Raw genomic sequence first — 12,969 nt, 5'->3', positions numbered from 1 at the left:
CATTTAAACTTGAGGTGTTTCACATAAAATTTGGAGAGATCTGACTGCTCTCAAAGGGAAATCTGGTAACAATGGGCCACACTTGTCCCTTGGCCACCTTCGTTCAGAGTGTGTGAGCAGCTGCATACTTTACAAAGTCCATGCTTTCTTGGTGTGACTGGAGAAAGCTGGGAACAGTGACATTTCAAGACAGGTAAAGAGAGAAGCAAGCTGGTTTCAGAGACACCCAGATAGGAGAGAGTTTATGGTCAATAAGAGTCTTAATAGAGAGGGGAGGGAGCTAGATTGGACTAGGAATGAAGAGTGGAATTGGGGGGTGTTAGGTGCAGGACCAGGCTGAATAAGTTGTCTGCATGGCATGCCAAACAAAATTAGCTGCAGGATGACCTGGCTTCTCAAACCTTCTGTGTGGTTCTTTATCACTTGTTTGCTTCAAACCCAAACACCCAAGCCCCCACTCAAGGCTGAACACCCAACCCCCCATTCAAAGCTGAACACTTAATCCTCCTTGTGCCAATGAGGCAGCATGCAGACTCAGAGACCCCATTAGATTTGTGCTATAAAAACTTCCTGTGCCTGTTCCTGTCCTTTATCATAAAGTTCATTCAGATTCAGGTGGGTAAAATTTCTAATCAAGCTTCTAACCAGCCTCTCCACAGGAATTACCAACTCCTGACTACCTCCAGTGAAGACCTATGCTGAATGGACTGACATCATCTTGTTCCTGAAGTTGTACCAGTGCTCTATGTCCTCCTGTGGGGGTTCTTTACTTTTGTCCTCTCTGATTCACCCATGACACCTGATCTCAGCAGAAAGCAGTCAGAATGAGATGGCACTCACTCTCATTTAATAACAAAGAGGGGGGAATGTTGGGAGTTGCCCTGACTCCAAAGACTAACTTCCCCATCCCTCCCAGAAGAGCTGTTCAGTGGTGAGTCCAGCTGGATCACATGATCCTTACCCACCAATCAGAAAGCACCCCGAGCCAACTGTCAAACCATTAAACTATCATAACTGTCAAACCACCCCTGGCTCTATGAATAAGCAGAGCTGTTCCTCACCAAACAGGCATTTCTATGATGATAAGCCTTGTTCATTCTTTCAATTTTAATTTACATATAACTGTGGGAAGACATTCCCAGGACAAGAAAACCATCACAATGTCCATAGAAGATCCTAGATCTGTTAGATGCTACTCCCATGGAAACAGCTCTTTGGGGAAACCCGCCATCTTCTCTTGGTAAACTTTATCAAAGGCTTCAGCTTGGGCCACTGTGAGGTGATTCTTCCAGTCCCCACAGATGCCTGGAAAACATGAAGTAGACGCAGATCAGATATAGGGATAGGTCTTAAAATGGCGACCTTCTCCCTGCTCTGTCAAGACAGCAGAGAGACCCCTGAGTCATTGGTGAGGCCTTCTCATGCCTGGGCATGATGTGCATTTCCCCTTCTACCTGTCTGGAAAGTGTGTCCTGACTGCCCTTCTCTCCCAAACCATCCTGCACAGAATCCACAAGCAGCGATCCTGCCTATAAACTGAACATCTGGACTGTACCTAATTCTGACCGATTATTTTTTTGAGCACTTTGGCTCAAGCTAATAAAATTTCTTACCTGGGTGAGGAGATCATGTCTCACCTAGTCTCTCTGCTTTGGCCAATCCCTGTGATCAGTTCTTCTGCACAAGGAACCCATGTTGACCCATTCCCAACCCACTGGGTCCAGTCCCTTGGGGCTCAGAGTCTCCCAAGACATCCAGTCTCCTTCAGCCAAGTTCCCTGGTGCTTTGAGGTCTAGGTGCAGGATCCCTGTTGGTTGTGACTCCATCCCTGAAACTTCCCATTTGATCTCTTGGCTCCATGACACAATCTTCTTATTCAGCTTCAGATATGCCAGGCTGTCCCCTCCGCAGGGTGTTTACCTTTCCTGCTCCTTACCCCAGAGTGCTGTCCCAGCAGACACCTTGAACTCTGTCCATTAGCCTCACTCATGTTTACTCCAATGCAGTGACTCAGTGGTGCTCTCAGCTCAGAACCCTACATCTCCATCCTCCTTCATAGCAATGATCAAACAGGAGATGTTCTGTGTACTTCCTTTATGAATGTGCATAATATATACATATCTAACATATTAGAGGATGAAATCATTTTCACAAATTGCCAACAAATTACTTCTTAAAGGAATTACATCGTATATGCTTAATAAAAATTTTTTGAAAGGACTGATAAAGAGTGAGAAATAGACTAGCATAATACCCTGCTTTACAGAGAAGGATTTTAAAAATACCCTGGAGGGTTTACCCAGTGACACAATGGTGGTGGTGGAATGAATGCTAAAGATATGAACATAATTCTTACCCTTTACTTACGTGATTACAGCATTATTTGTCATATGAATTAATTTTCACATAGCAGAATGATCTAATTAATTTCTAAAAATATAAAAATAGCTAACCCAATGTAAGATAGGCATGTAAACCATACACTCAGATGAATATAAAGTAGCAGCCTATGTCATATGTCATGGCTGTAATAATACCACACAGGACTCATAGTTATCTTCATTAGTAGAACAATCTCTACTTATTTCTTCTGCTAGGCCTGGGCTTCTCCCCAAGTCACTTCCCCATCTCTGTTTTATGGCTCTGTGCTCCAGGCTCACTAGGCGGCAGGAATCCTGACCTCCTGAATATCCCTTGAAGCACTTAGTATATTGATTTTATGGGTCACCATTTCAGATCCATGTGAACTGGAGGAATTTTGCAAAACAGGTCCTGCCACTATGTGGAGTAGATATTTTCAATAGGCCTGAACCCAAGGGTGGAGACAGGATTCATTTTTACTCACAGGAAAAAGGCCTTACAATGTCTCATAGCAAATGCCCTCCTCTCTACTCTCTCCAATCGTGTCTTTCTTTATATATCTCTCTCTTTTGGGCACTTCTCTGTGGTAAGTCAACAGTGGAGTGGCCCAGACACCACCATCAACAGAACCCTCTCCTCCCCAAGACTGAGTCAACCTTCTCCAGGTACCTGCAGCCCATCCCAGTCCCATGAACACAGTTTTCCTGAAGGAAACGAGAGGCTCTGAGCCATGAAGGATTCAAGTTGAAATGTCCCAACACCTGCATTCTTAGTGCCAGGGGCAAACACAAGATGCCCACGTAGTCTAACCCATTCTGAATCCAGAACATTTACCTTTTCTTGTAATTAAGAAAGGCTTAGTAATGAAAGTTTCAGACACCATTTCAAAGTTGGACATCTTGTTTTGTTTCATGACTTGGAAGGAGCTGTTCTTGATAACTGAGTCCAGTTCTTCTGGAGTCAACTTCTTTCCCAGGAACTGACAGATCCTCTCTATGGTGCTTCTTGGGTTCTACATGTGAACATGAAGAGGGAAGCTATCAACAGGCAGGAGAGCAGGACTTGGAGGATGGGAAGGGGTGTTAGGAGGGCTGTGGAGAGGAAGAGGAGGGGAATGACATCAGGATGGGAGAAGCCTGCTGGGGATGCCAGAGGAGGGAGACAGAGACAGGGCCAGCAGAGGGTGTGAGGTATGTGGTGACCTGAAGATCACTGGGGCTTCACCCAAGGCTGATCCAGGACACCCCTAAGGCAGGGGCTGGGGTTTCCAAGGAGATGCCTAAGGTTTTAAGATAAGGCAGGGAGACAAAGTCTTCAAAGGCTAATCCTCACCCCAAGTGACCCTGTGTCCCTTGACTGGCACTGAATAACACACGGGGCTTTACAATATCTCCTTAACTTCACCCCATGGTTATCGATGGGTTTTCCTGGGAGATCACAGCAAGGGAACAGGTCATTATGAGAAGAGAGGATTTCCTTGGAGACCTAGACCTCCTGTCAGCACCATAGTCCTTTATTATAGTGATGTTTTCAGGAGCCCCAGTCACTGAGTGACAAGAAGACCCCACGGTGGCAATGATGTAAGAACATGTTGTTGGTTGGAGAGGAGAATCACAGGGAGTGTGCAGCTTGCTGCTGAGGTGGCTGAAGGTGGCACCAAGGCTTCTCCCTGAGGACTGACCTCATGCTGAGGACACAGCAGAACAGGAAGCAGCTGCAGGAAATTGACAAGGGTCCCTTCTCCAGGGGAAACAGATGCCTGAGCCTGTGCCACCTTCTCTGTGCCCAAGACACACCCACAGGAGAAGTGTTTTCTAAGGTCTGCTCACTCCTTTACTTTTTGTTCATTTTGACCACTTCTGAAAAAGCTTCTAAATATTTTAAAGCTTTCTGTTCCATCTGGACCTGTGATCCTCCCTCAGAGCCCTGTGCATCTCTTTGCAGTTCATAGACAGTTTTCTCTGCATGAGCAGAAAAATCGCGTTAGGCTAAATACCTGCTCATTGTGAGATGATTCAATCGGTGTAAGTGGCACATCTGCAAACTCAGATGACAGTATTTATTTAGTTGGGAGCATTCAAAATCCTCTCATTTGCTTTTTTGAAATATATACTTAGTTACTCTTTGCCAGGGACCAAAAGGGAGTTCTCCTTCAAAGAATAGCCTGACAGTTACAAGAAACAGCCCCCTAGGAGACATCTCGCCTGGGAGACACCCTGCAGCTATCCATCTCCCTGAGACATCCTGCGGCCATCTGTCTTCCTGAAACATCCTGCACTATCTCACCTTGTGAAGACTTCTAGCAACTTCCGATAAGGGAGCTCCCCACATCCCCAGCCCATAAATACCCCTGTGTGAACAATAAAAGTTTGCAGCTTGATCAGAACTTTTGTCTTGCTGTCACCCTTCGTGTCTCTTGTCCCGTCATTCCTCCCCATCTAGGTTCGTTGCCCACGTTGATGTGTCCTGGCGGTCGGGGCAACTCTTCTCCACAGTCCCACCCTGTGCCTGAGATCACTGGAAGTCATTGCTCTTCCCAGCTGTACCCTGCCCCCACCACCATGGCTGAGCTCATCCACAGGCCCTGCCTGTTACTTCAGCCCCAAACACCTCAGAATAGTCAGCCAAAGTGGCACCTCACATTCATGTCACTTTGTCAGTCAAGGGGGAAGCCAGAAAGGTGGACCTAACTCTGGGATTAGTGTTTTCTGCCCCACCCCTTCTGATGACTAGGTTTCTGGAAACAGAGGAGGTCCTGCAGGCAGAGACCCTGGCAGCCCTAGTGGGGGGCATAAGTCGTGGCACTCTGGTCGAGGAGTCTGATGCTGCCTGCCTGTTTCCCAGATACTCGGGAGGCTGAGGCAGGAGGATCAAGAGTTTGTGGAAGGGCCTTTCAGATGTTGCCAGATGCAATAGTTTCGAAGATATGCAGAAAGAGCTTGGAGTTTGGGGAGGGTCTCACAGAAGCAGGGAAATGGAGGCCAAAGGCTCATCTCCTCTCAGTGACCTCCACAGCCTATGCTTTGACAGGGAACATGAAGGGGAGACACATAGGACCAGGACCTTCGGGGAGAGTGAGGATGTTGGGGTGCTGTAGGTGCCAACTATGAGAGGGGGCTCACCTTCTGCAGCTCTTCATAACTCAGCAGCAGGACGTTCTCCCTGTGTCTCATGGACATCCAGCCACGAATGTGCTCGAACCATGATCCATAGTGCACTGTGGGGCAGACACAGGGGTGCAGGTTACACACTGCCAAAACAGGGCTGCACCGTCCGTGTCACTCTAAACACACTGACAACTTGATTCACATATTATTGATCAATGCTGCTCAAACTAGCTAATGAAATAGAGAGGGGGATCTTTCCTGAATTCATTCTATGAAACTAGTCGCATACTGATACCCAACTGAAAAACACAGGTCAAGTAAGAAAACAATAGACCAATATTCCTGCTGAACACAGATACAGAACAGCCTATTAAAATTTCAGCAAATCCTACTCAGTGTTAAGATTATACTCAGGACATGTTGTGTTCACACTTTAAGACTGTACATCACAGGATGTTGATTTCAATCCAGGGATGTAAGCTTTGTCAACACAGGCAAGTCCATAAAGGTTCACCACATCAATAGAATTTGCCTTGACAGAGGAATTTGGCTGAGCATCATGAGGGCTGTATGTGACAATCCCCAAGCCAACATCATGTTAATCGGGGAAAATCTGGAAGCATCTCTCCTAACATCAGGAATGAGACAAGGATGTCCACTTTCACCACTGCCTTTCAATAGAGCTCTACAGATTTGAGCCAGAGATGTTGGCAGAAAAGGGAATCAAAACCTCACCAGTGGCAAAGAAAGAAGCCGAGTTATCACTGTTTGCAGGTGATAGGAGGCTCTGTTGTGAACACCCAAGAACCTTTCCCCAAAAACTCCTAGAACTGATCAATTGAGGAAAATAGCAACATACAAAATCAACATGCAAAAAAAAATAGCACTTTCCTTCATCACGAGAATGAATCTGCTGAGGAATAATTCAAGAATGCAATTCCTTTCACAAAGATTGCTACAAATCCCCAGGTAGAGGAATGTGATGGTGCAAACCTGTATCCCAGATACTCAGGAGGCTGAGGTAGGAGGATTGAGAGTTCAAAGCCAGGCTAAGCAACTTAGGGAGGCCCTCTCTCTAGATAAAGTATGAAAAGGGGCTGGGGGTGTGGCTCCGTTGTAGAGCACTTGACTAGCACCTGCAGAGCCATGGGTCTAAACCCCAGTGCCAAATAATAATAATAATGATAATCATCATCATCATCATAATGCTGAAGCTATCATGTTTTAGAATCGATCCAGTCTCAAATCATACTGAAGAGATATAGTAACAAAAAAGTGTGCTAATATCAAAACATTCACTTAGAACAGTAGATTAGAAGAGAAGACTCAGAGTCAGATCCACACAGATGGAGTCAAATGATCCTCAAGAAAGGCACCAAAGCAAATGTTGGAGAAAATAATGCCTATTTAATAAATGGTGCTTGGAAAACTGAATATATATGGTTTGAAGGAGGAAGGTAAATTCTGCAGAAAAATCAACTCCAAGTGGATCAAAAACAGGAATTAGACCATAAACACTGCAACTGCTAGTTGAAATTATACTGCCTATCCTCCGACCTGTAGGTGCAAGCATTACTGCTATAAGACTCCTAGTGTTCAGGAAAGAAAACCAGGAGTTGATGAATGGAGAGGCTCAAGTAAAAAGCTTCCACAATGCAGAACCAATGTGATTCTGCAACCTGTATACTCAGAAAAATGAGAAGTCATATCCCATCTGATTTAAATGTATGACATGTCAGGTATTGTACTGTCATGTGTAATTAATTTTAAAAAAAGGTTATACTCCGCAGAGACTGGACAGAGAGAGAGGGCTAAGAGAAGGGAGCAAAACCTTTTCCAGCTAATTTTCTGAGAACATTAACATTCAGATCATAAAAAGAACTCAAAATAAGGTCATTATTATTATTTATTTATTCTAATTAGTTATACATACAGTAGAATGCATTTTGATTCATTGTACACAAACGGAACACAAGTTTTTATTTCCCTGGATTGCATGATGTGGAGTCGCACCATATCTGCACTCACACATAGACTTAGAGTAATGATGTCCATCTCAATCCACTGTCTTTCCTGCCCCCATGTCTCTTCCCCTGCTTTGCTCAATCGAATTTCCTCTCTTCTTCCCTTGCCCCTTTTGGTTCAGGGTCCACTTATCACAGAGAATACTTGGCCTTTGTTTTTAGGATTGGCTTACTTTGCATAGCTTGATATTCTAAACCTCCATCCATTTACCTGCAAATGCTATAATTTTATTTTCTCTTAATTTTGAGTAATAGTCCAATGTTTATAAGTGTCACAGCTTCTTTATCCATCTATTGAAGGGCATCTAGGTTGCTTCCAAGTTTACCTATTGTGAAGTGAGCTTGTATAAATACTGGTGTGGGTGTGTCAATATTGTCTGCTGATTTTAAGTCCTTTGGGTAAAGACCAAGGAGTGGAATAGCTGGGTCAAATGTGGTTCCATTCTATGTCTTCTAAGGAATCTCCATACTGCTGTCCAGAGTGGTTGCACCAATTTGCAGTGCCACCAGCTATGTATGAGTGTGCCGTATCCCCTAACCACATCCTTACCACACTTCTTGTTGCTTGTATTTTTGAAAATTGCCATTATGACTGGAGTGAGATGAAATCTTAGGGTAGTTTTAATTTGCATTTCTCTGTTACTAGAGATGTTGAACATTTTTATAGGTATTTGTTGATTGATTGTATATCTTCTTCTCACAAGTGCCTGTTCCATTTCTTAGACCATTTATTGATTGGGATAAGAACAGAAATCTTAACACCAAAAACCAAATAACCAAATCAACGGATGGGAAATCACAGTCATTTTTAAAAGAAGAAATACAATGTCTAACAATTTTATGAAAAAAATTTTAACGTCTTTAACAACCAGAGAAAAGCAAATAGAAACTACATGGAGATTGTGTCTCACTCCAGTTACAATGGAAATCATCAAGATCACAAATAGGAATAAACACTGGCAGGGATTGAGAGAAAAGGTGCACTTACACACTATTGGGATTGGAGACTAGTACAACACCATGGAAATCAGTCTGAAGTTTCCTCAAAAGACTAGGAATGGAGCCAGCATGTGTCCTAATCATAGAGCTCCTTGGGATTCATCAAACAAAGTCAGCACACTATAGCAACACATGCCCCCAGGTGGATAGCAGTTCAACTCCCAGCAGCTGAGCTCTGGGACCAGCCTTGGTGTCCACTGACTGATGAATGGATACAGAGAATGTGGTTCATACACATAATGGATTTTACTAAGTCATAAAGAAAGACTAAATTATGTCATTTGCAGGAAAATGGATGGAACTGGAGACCAGCATGCTGATTGAAACAAGCCAGACTCACAGAGTCAAGGGTTGTCTGCTTTCTCTCATATGTGCAAAGTGTGCAGAAGAAGAATAAAATAGGTATACCACAAAATTGGAAAAATACCAGCAGAGTAGAGGACAGAGACCTATATGTGAAGAACACTCACCGTTTCCTTGCATGAACCATTGAAAATACTGTTCCAGTGACTCTGATTTCTTACATAGTTTTGTCATATTCCATTGATAATAACCTGACACAAGAACATCTTTGGGATTTCTCATGATATATATCACCTTAAATTAGGGAAAATGAGAAAATGAAAAATCAGTCTTAGTCACTCATTTCCCCACCTTGATCTTGATCTTTCCCCAGGTAGTTCTTCCTTAATCTTTATTAAACATGATGGGTTTGTTTAATAAATTAGTTATAGCATTCATTCACCAAATATACATATTATTATTATTCTAATTTACATATAACAGAAGAATGCATTACAATTCTTAATTTGTTAGATCTTGGATATCCATGATCTGTACTGATCACCCATCAGCCAAGGGGAGGCTGGAGAGGCTGCTGATCACAGAGCACAGTGACGTGCAGAGGGCTGGCGTCACCACCTAGCTACCAGGACTCCTAGCAGTCCCCTGGAAGTGAGAATTCTTCAATGTGTGCAAATCTGTTCCCCAAATATAGGCAAGACTGACTTGGGTGCTTCCTTGTACTCAGCAAGAGGCTGTGATTGAGGGAGTATTGACAGACATCTGTAAGAGCTTTATGCTGGGACACTCCAGTGTAGATGTAGTTATAATTCTGGTTGCACATGGAATGTGGTTTTCTAAGATTCTGACTTTAGCCAGTCATATTACCCCTGAATTCAGCTGAGGCTAATATGCAGAATGGTCTTATTTCTTGCATGCAAGTGTGGTCTGGTTGTGGCCACATGAACCTAAATAATATCTGGAAATTTCAGTCTCACCCAATCTACCCAGTGAGCACTCACCCCAGCAGATCTGCAGGGTTAACCTAGGCACATGGAAGGGGAAAACATGGGCTGAACATTAGGCACTGACCTTGGCCTTGGACGTGAATAGAGACTTGGGGAAGAGATGGAAGGGGAGGTGAGAGGACATGAGCCGCGGGCCTTCTCTCTTATTTATACGTTTGTAACCCCCATTTGTCTCTAACCAGGGTGAGCGATCCCAGAGGGGCACAGATCGAATCCACTTGGTATCACCATTGGAATGAATCAAGGAGAGAATTTCAACCAACCAGTGGGTTCCTAGAGAAGGGAGGAAAAGTGATGGTCACTCACTTCATCTGGCTTGTGAACAAAATTTATGATAAATTACATAACATGCACTTTACCATCCTTCCCATTTTAAGCATGCCATTGGGTGGTGCTGAGCAGTGTTCAGCATGTTCCTGCTGTTGCTCAGCCAATGTCCAGAAGCTTTTTGTCTTGAAAAACTGAAACTCTCTGCTCATTAACAACATTTCCCTACTAATTCCATCTTTCAGGCCCTGGAACCCACCCCGGGGCTCTCTGTTTCTGTAAATTTGACTACACTTTGCCCCATGGATTCCTATACTATTTGTCCTTTGTGCCCATCAGACTGCACTTAGCATGAGGCCCAGTATTGCCCTATATTGTAGGAGGAGTCAGCCTGTCATCCTGGTTAAGGCTGAATCATAACCCATTGTATCAACTCGCCACATTGTGTTTATTTGTTAAACTACCAGTGGATTTTTGGATGCTTCCAATTCTTGGCTCTTGGCAGAGATCCTTCTAATATGTCCCAACTTTTCTAGACTTTCCAACCTTGTGTCACTTCAAAGGCCACTGGCCCCAGTCCTCGCCCAGTTTGCAGTGCTCCTGCCCCCAGCCCCTCTCCTGTAGGTGCCTGGCACCTGTCCTTTCAGTCCCTTGAATTTTACAGGCTCTTTCTGATTCCCAGGCTCTGTCCATGCTGACCCTCCTGCTCTATACTACCCCTCCACTGCATGACCTCCATTACGACTTTTCATTCCTGTTGAGCTGGTATTTCACCAGAAGGTCTTCACAGGTCACCCTCTTCCACCCCCTTCTCCCGTGCCACCACACAAATACCGGAATCTGCTTACAATTCACTCCTCTATCTCCCTCTCATACCTCAGATGACTCCTCCTGAGCACTTAGTCACTCTGTCCTAGTCTGGATACAAGTGGCCTGGGGCACTGCCCCTTCTTCCCCAAAGCAGGGGTCCCTGGCATGGAGAGGGCAGGCCATCCATCTGCTGAGTAAGAGAGGAACGCAGCCACCGCCTTTCCCATGATGGTCCCTGTCCTGTTTCCTTACCTGATTTGGGGTAGGTCACCAATACTGTGTCTTCATCCTTTATCACAAACTGAGCACATGCTTCTTTCAAAACTTCATAGCTATAATTAAGCACAGGGAAAGGTAACCCTTCAAACCACAAGTAGCCATCTGTCATGGTGATGAGCTCTCTGTGCGAGGTGCAGGGGTTCCTGCTGTGGCCACCATTGGATGTTGGGGGAGGCACTGGGAGACTGGACTTTGAAGTAAAGTCAAAAGAATCATTAACTTTTCTGGTTGTCAAATTAACTGGGTGATTAAACAAAATAGTGACTGGTGATCAAAGTTTCTTTGCATTGAGCAATTTTGGACTCATTCAGGGAACAACAGGATGTGAGCTTGAGTTCATGGAAGGGACCCCATAGCAAGTGCTGCAAAATAACCCACTGAGGAATGTGTGGGGCCTGAAGAAAGCCTTTTTTGTTGTTTATATGTGTTTTGAAGAGTTTTCAAAATACAAATCTTACATGAAATCAATAGACACAGTGTAAAAATAATAGCCTTGAAGGACTTTGTGGATCTGTGGATGGAAGACCCTTGACTGTAAAGGACAAGAACCTGCTTCAGAGTCAGCAGTCAGAGGGGTGGACTGTCACTGACTCCAGGGTCCAGTCCTCCCTTTCCTTCTGATTAACATGTGGGAGTGGGTTGCATGGTGTTGGGATTTAGGGACTGAGATGAGATAATCTTCATATCTACCACATCAAAGATCCATCGAAGCTCTGTTTTATCCTTGGTCGAGCACTCTCCTTGCCCAGAGGACCCAGGGACCAACACTTTCACATGTTCATCAAAATGCCCATCCATGGGGCCCATAAACAGTGACCTACTGATTCTGGGAATGCTGAAAGATGCACCTATATTTTTGTCAGTTCTCATGGGCTTCTGTCAGCTGCAAGGAAAACCAGCTGATCAATGACGTAAACCCCACATTGACGGCAACGGGGTTTTGTCGCAGTCTGGCTGGGCACAAATCACGAGCCACTCAAGCAGAAACAAACTTTATTTCCGAACTCCCCCGAACGCTACCCACACGGGACACCATACTAACCGGAACTCCCTCCACCAGAACTTCACCAACCAAGGCAAACTCCCCAGGAATCCCCTTGAGAACTCCAAAGTAGAAGGTGCCTGAGGCAGACAGCAGGGGTCTATATACAACTGAATACACAGCTTAACATAACCATCATCATCTCAATGGCTCACTAGTGTCACCTCTCAACCACTCCCTTCTGGCAAAATACCATGCGTCATTCTGACTGGGCTGTGGCTCTCAGCATCTCCCCCCTTCTGTTTAATTAAACACCATTGGCTTAGGTTGTCTTAGGTTGTCCAATACTACATATGGTCCTTACCCATCATCATATAACTTAACTCAAGGCGTCAGCCTCATGTCTTAGGTTGGTACCTTTGCAATTGGATCATACCCGTCATTGACTACCGGTCCAGCATACAGCCATACTTATGGATAGGCCTTTGCACCAGTTGGGGGGGTCAGGTTCTTTACCTCACATCTGTTGGCCCCAAAATTTGGCCTTTGCACCAGTGGGGGCATGAGGTTCTTTGCCTCACCTCTGTTGGCCCCCAAATTTTAGCTGAATGACAATCACAAGCAGAAGGGAGGAGGACACAGAAATGCCATGACACCAAGCCAATTGATGGCTCCTTTGGAAAAATTGTACCACCGATGACACCATCAGCAAAGATACTCCAGCACTATCATAATTTGCTGCACCAACAGATAGTTCACAATGCATACAAGTGATACATAGTCCAGGCAAGTTCTGCAAGCAGTTCAAAGCAGAGCAATCTGTTAATATG

General features: G+C 44.6%; 1 protein-coding gene across 1 annotated transcript; it reads right to left on the bottom strand.

Annotated features, from left to right (window-relative positions):
• Positions 1-1,089: 1,089 nt before the first annotated feature.
• On the bottom strand, positions 1,090-11,339 carry LOC101965764 (sulfotransferase 2A1). The gene is made up of 6 exons (XM_005336611.4): positions 11,131-11,339; positions 9,866-10,074; positions 8,962-9,088; positions 5,484-5,578; positions 3,196-3,373; positions 1,090-1,305 (listed from the first exon to the last, which is right to left on the bottom strand). Exons 1-6 carry the CDS (start codon positions 11,264-11,266, stop codon positions 1,193-1,195), a joined length of 858 nt encoding a protein of 285 aa, XP_005336668.2. The 5' UTR covers positions 11,267-11,339; the 3' UTR covers positions 1,090-1,192.
• Between the last annotated feature and the right edge of the window lie 1,630 nt (positions 11,340-12,969).

This window comes from Ictidomys tridecemlineatus, chromosome 15, assembly GCF_052094955.1.
Source record: "Ictidomys tridecemlineatus isolate mIctTri1 chromosome 15, mIctTri1.hap1, whole genome shotgun sequence".
Lineage (NCBI taxonomy): Eukaryota > Metazoa > Chordata > Mammalia > Rodentia > Sciuridae > Ictidomys > Ictidomys tridecemlineatus.
This window is presented reverse-complemented; position numbering and strand designations above follow the sequence as displayed.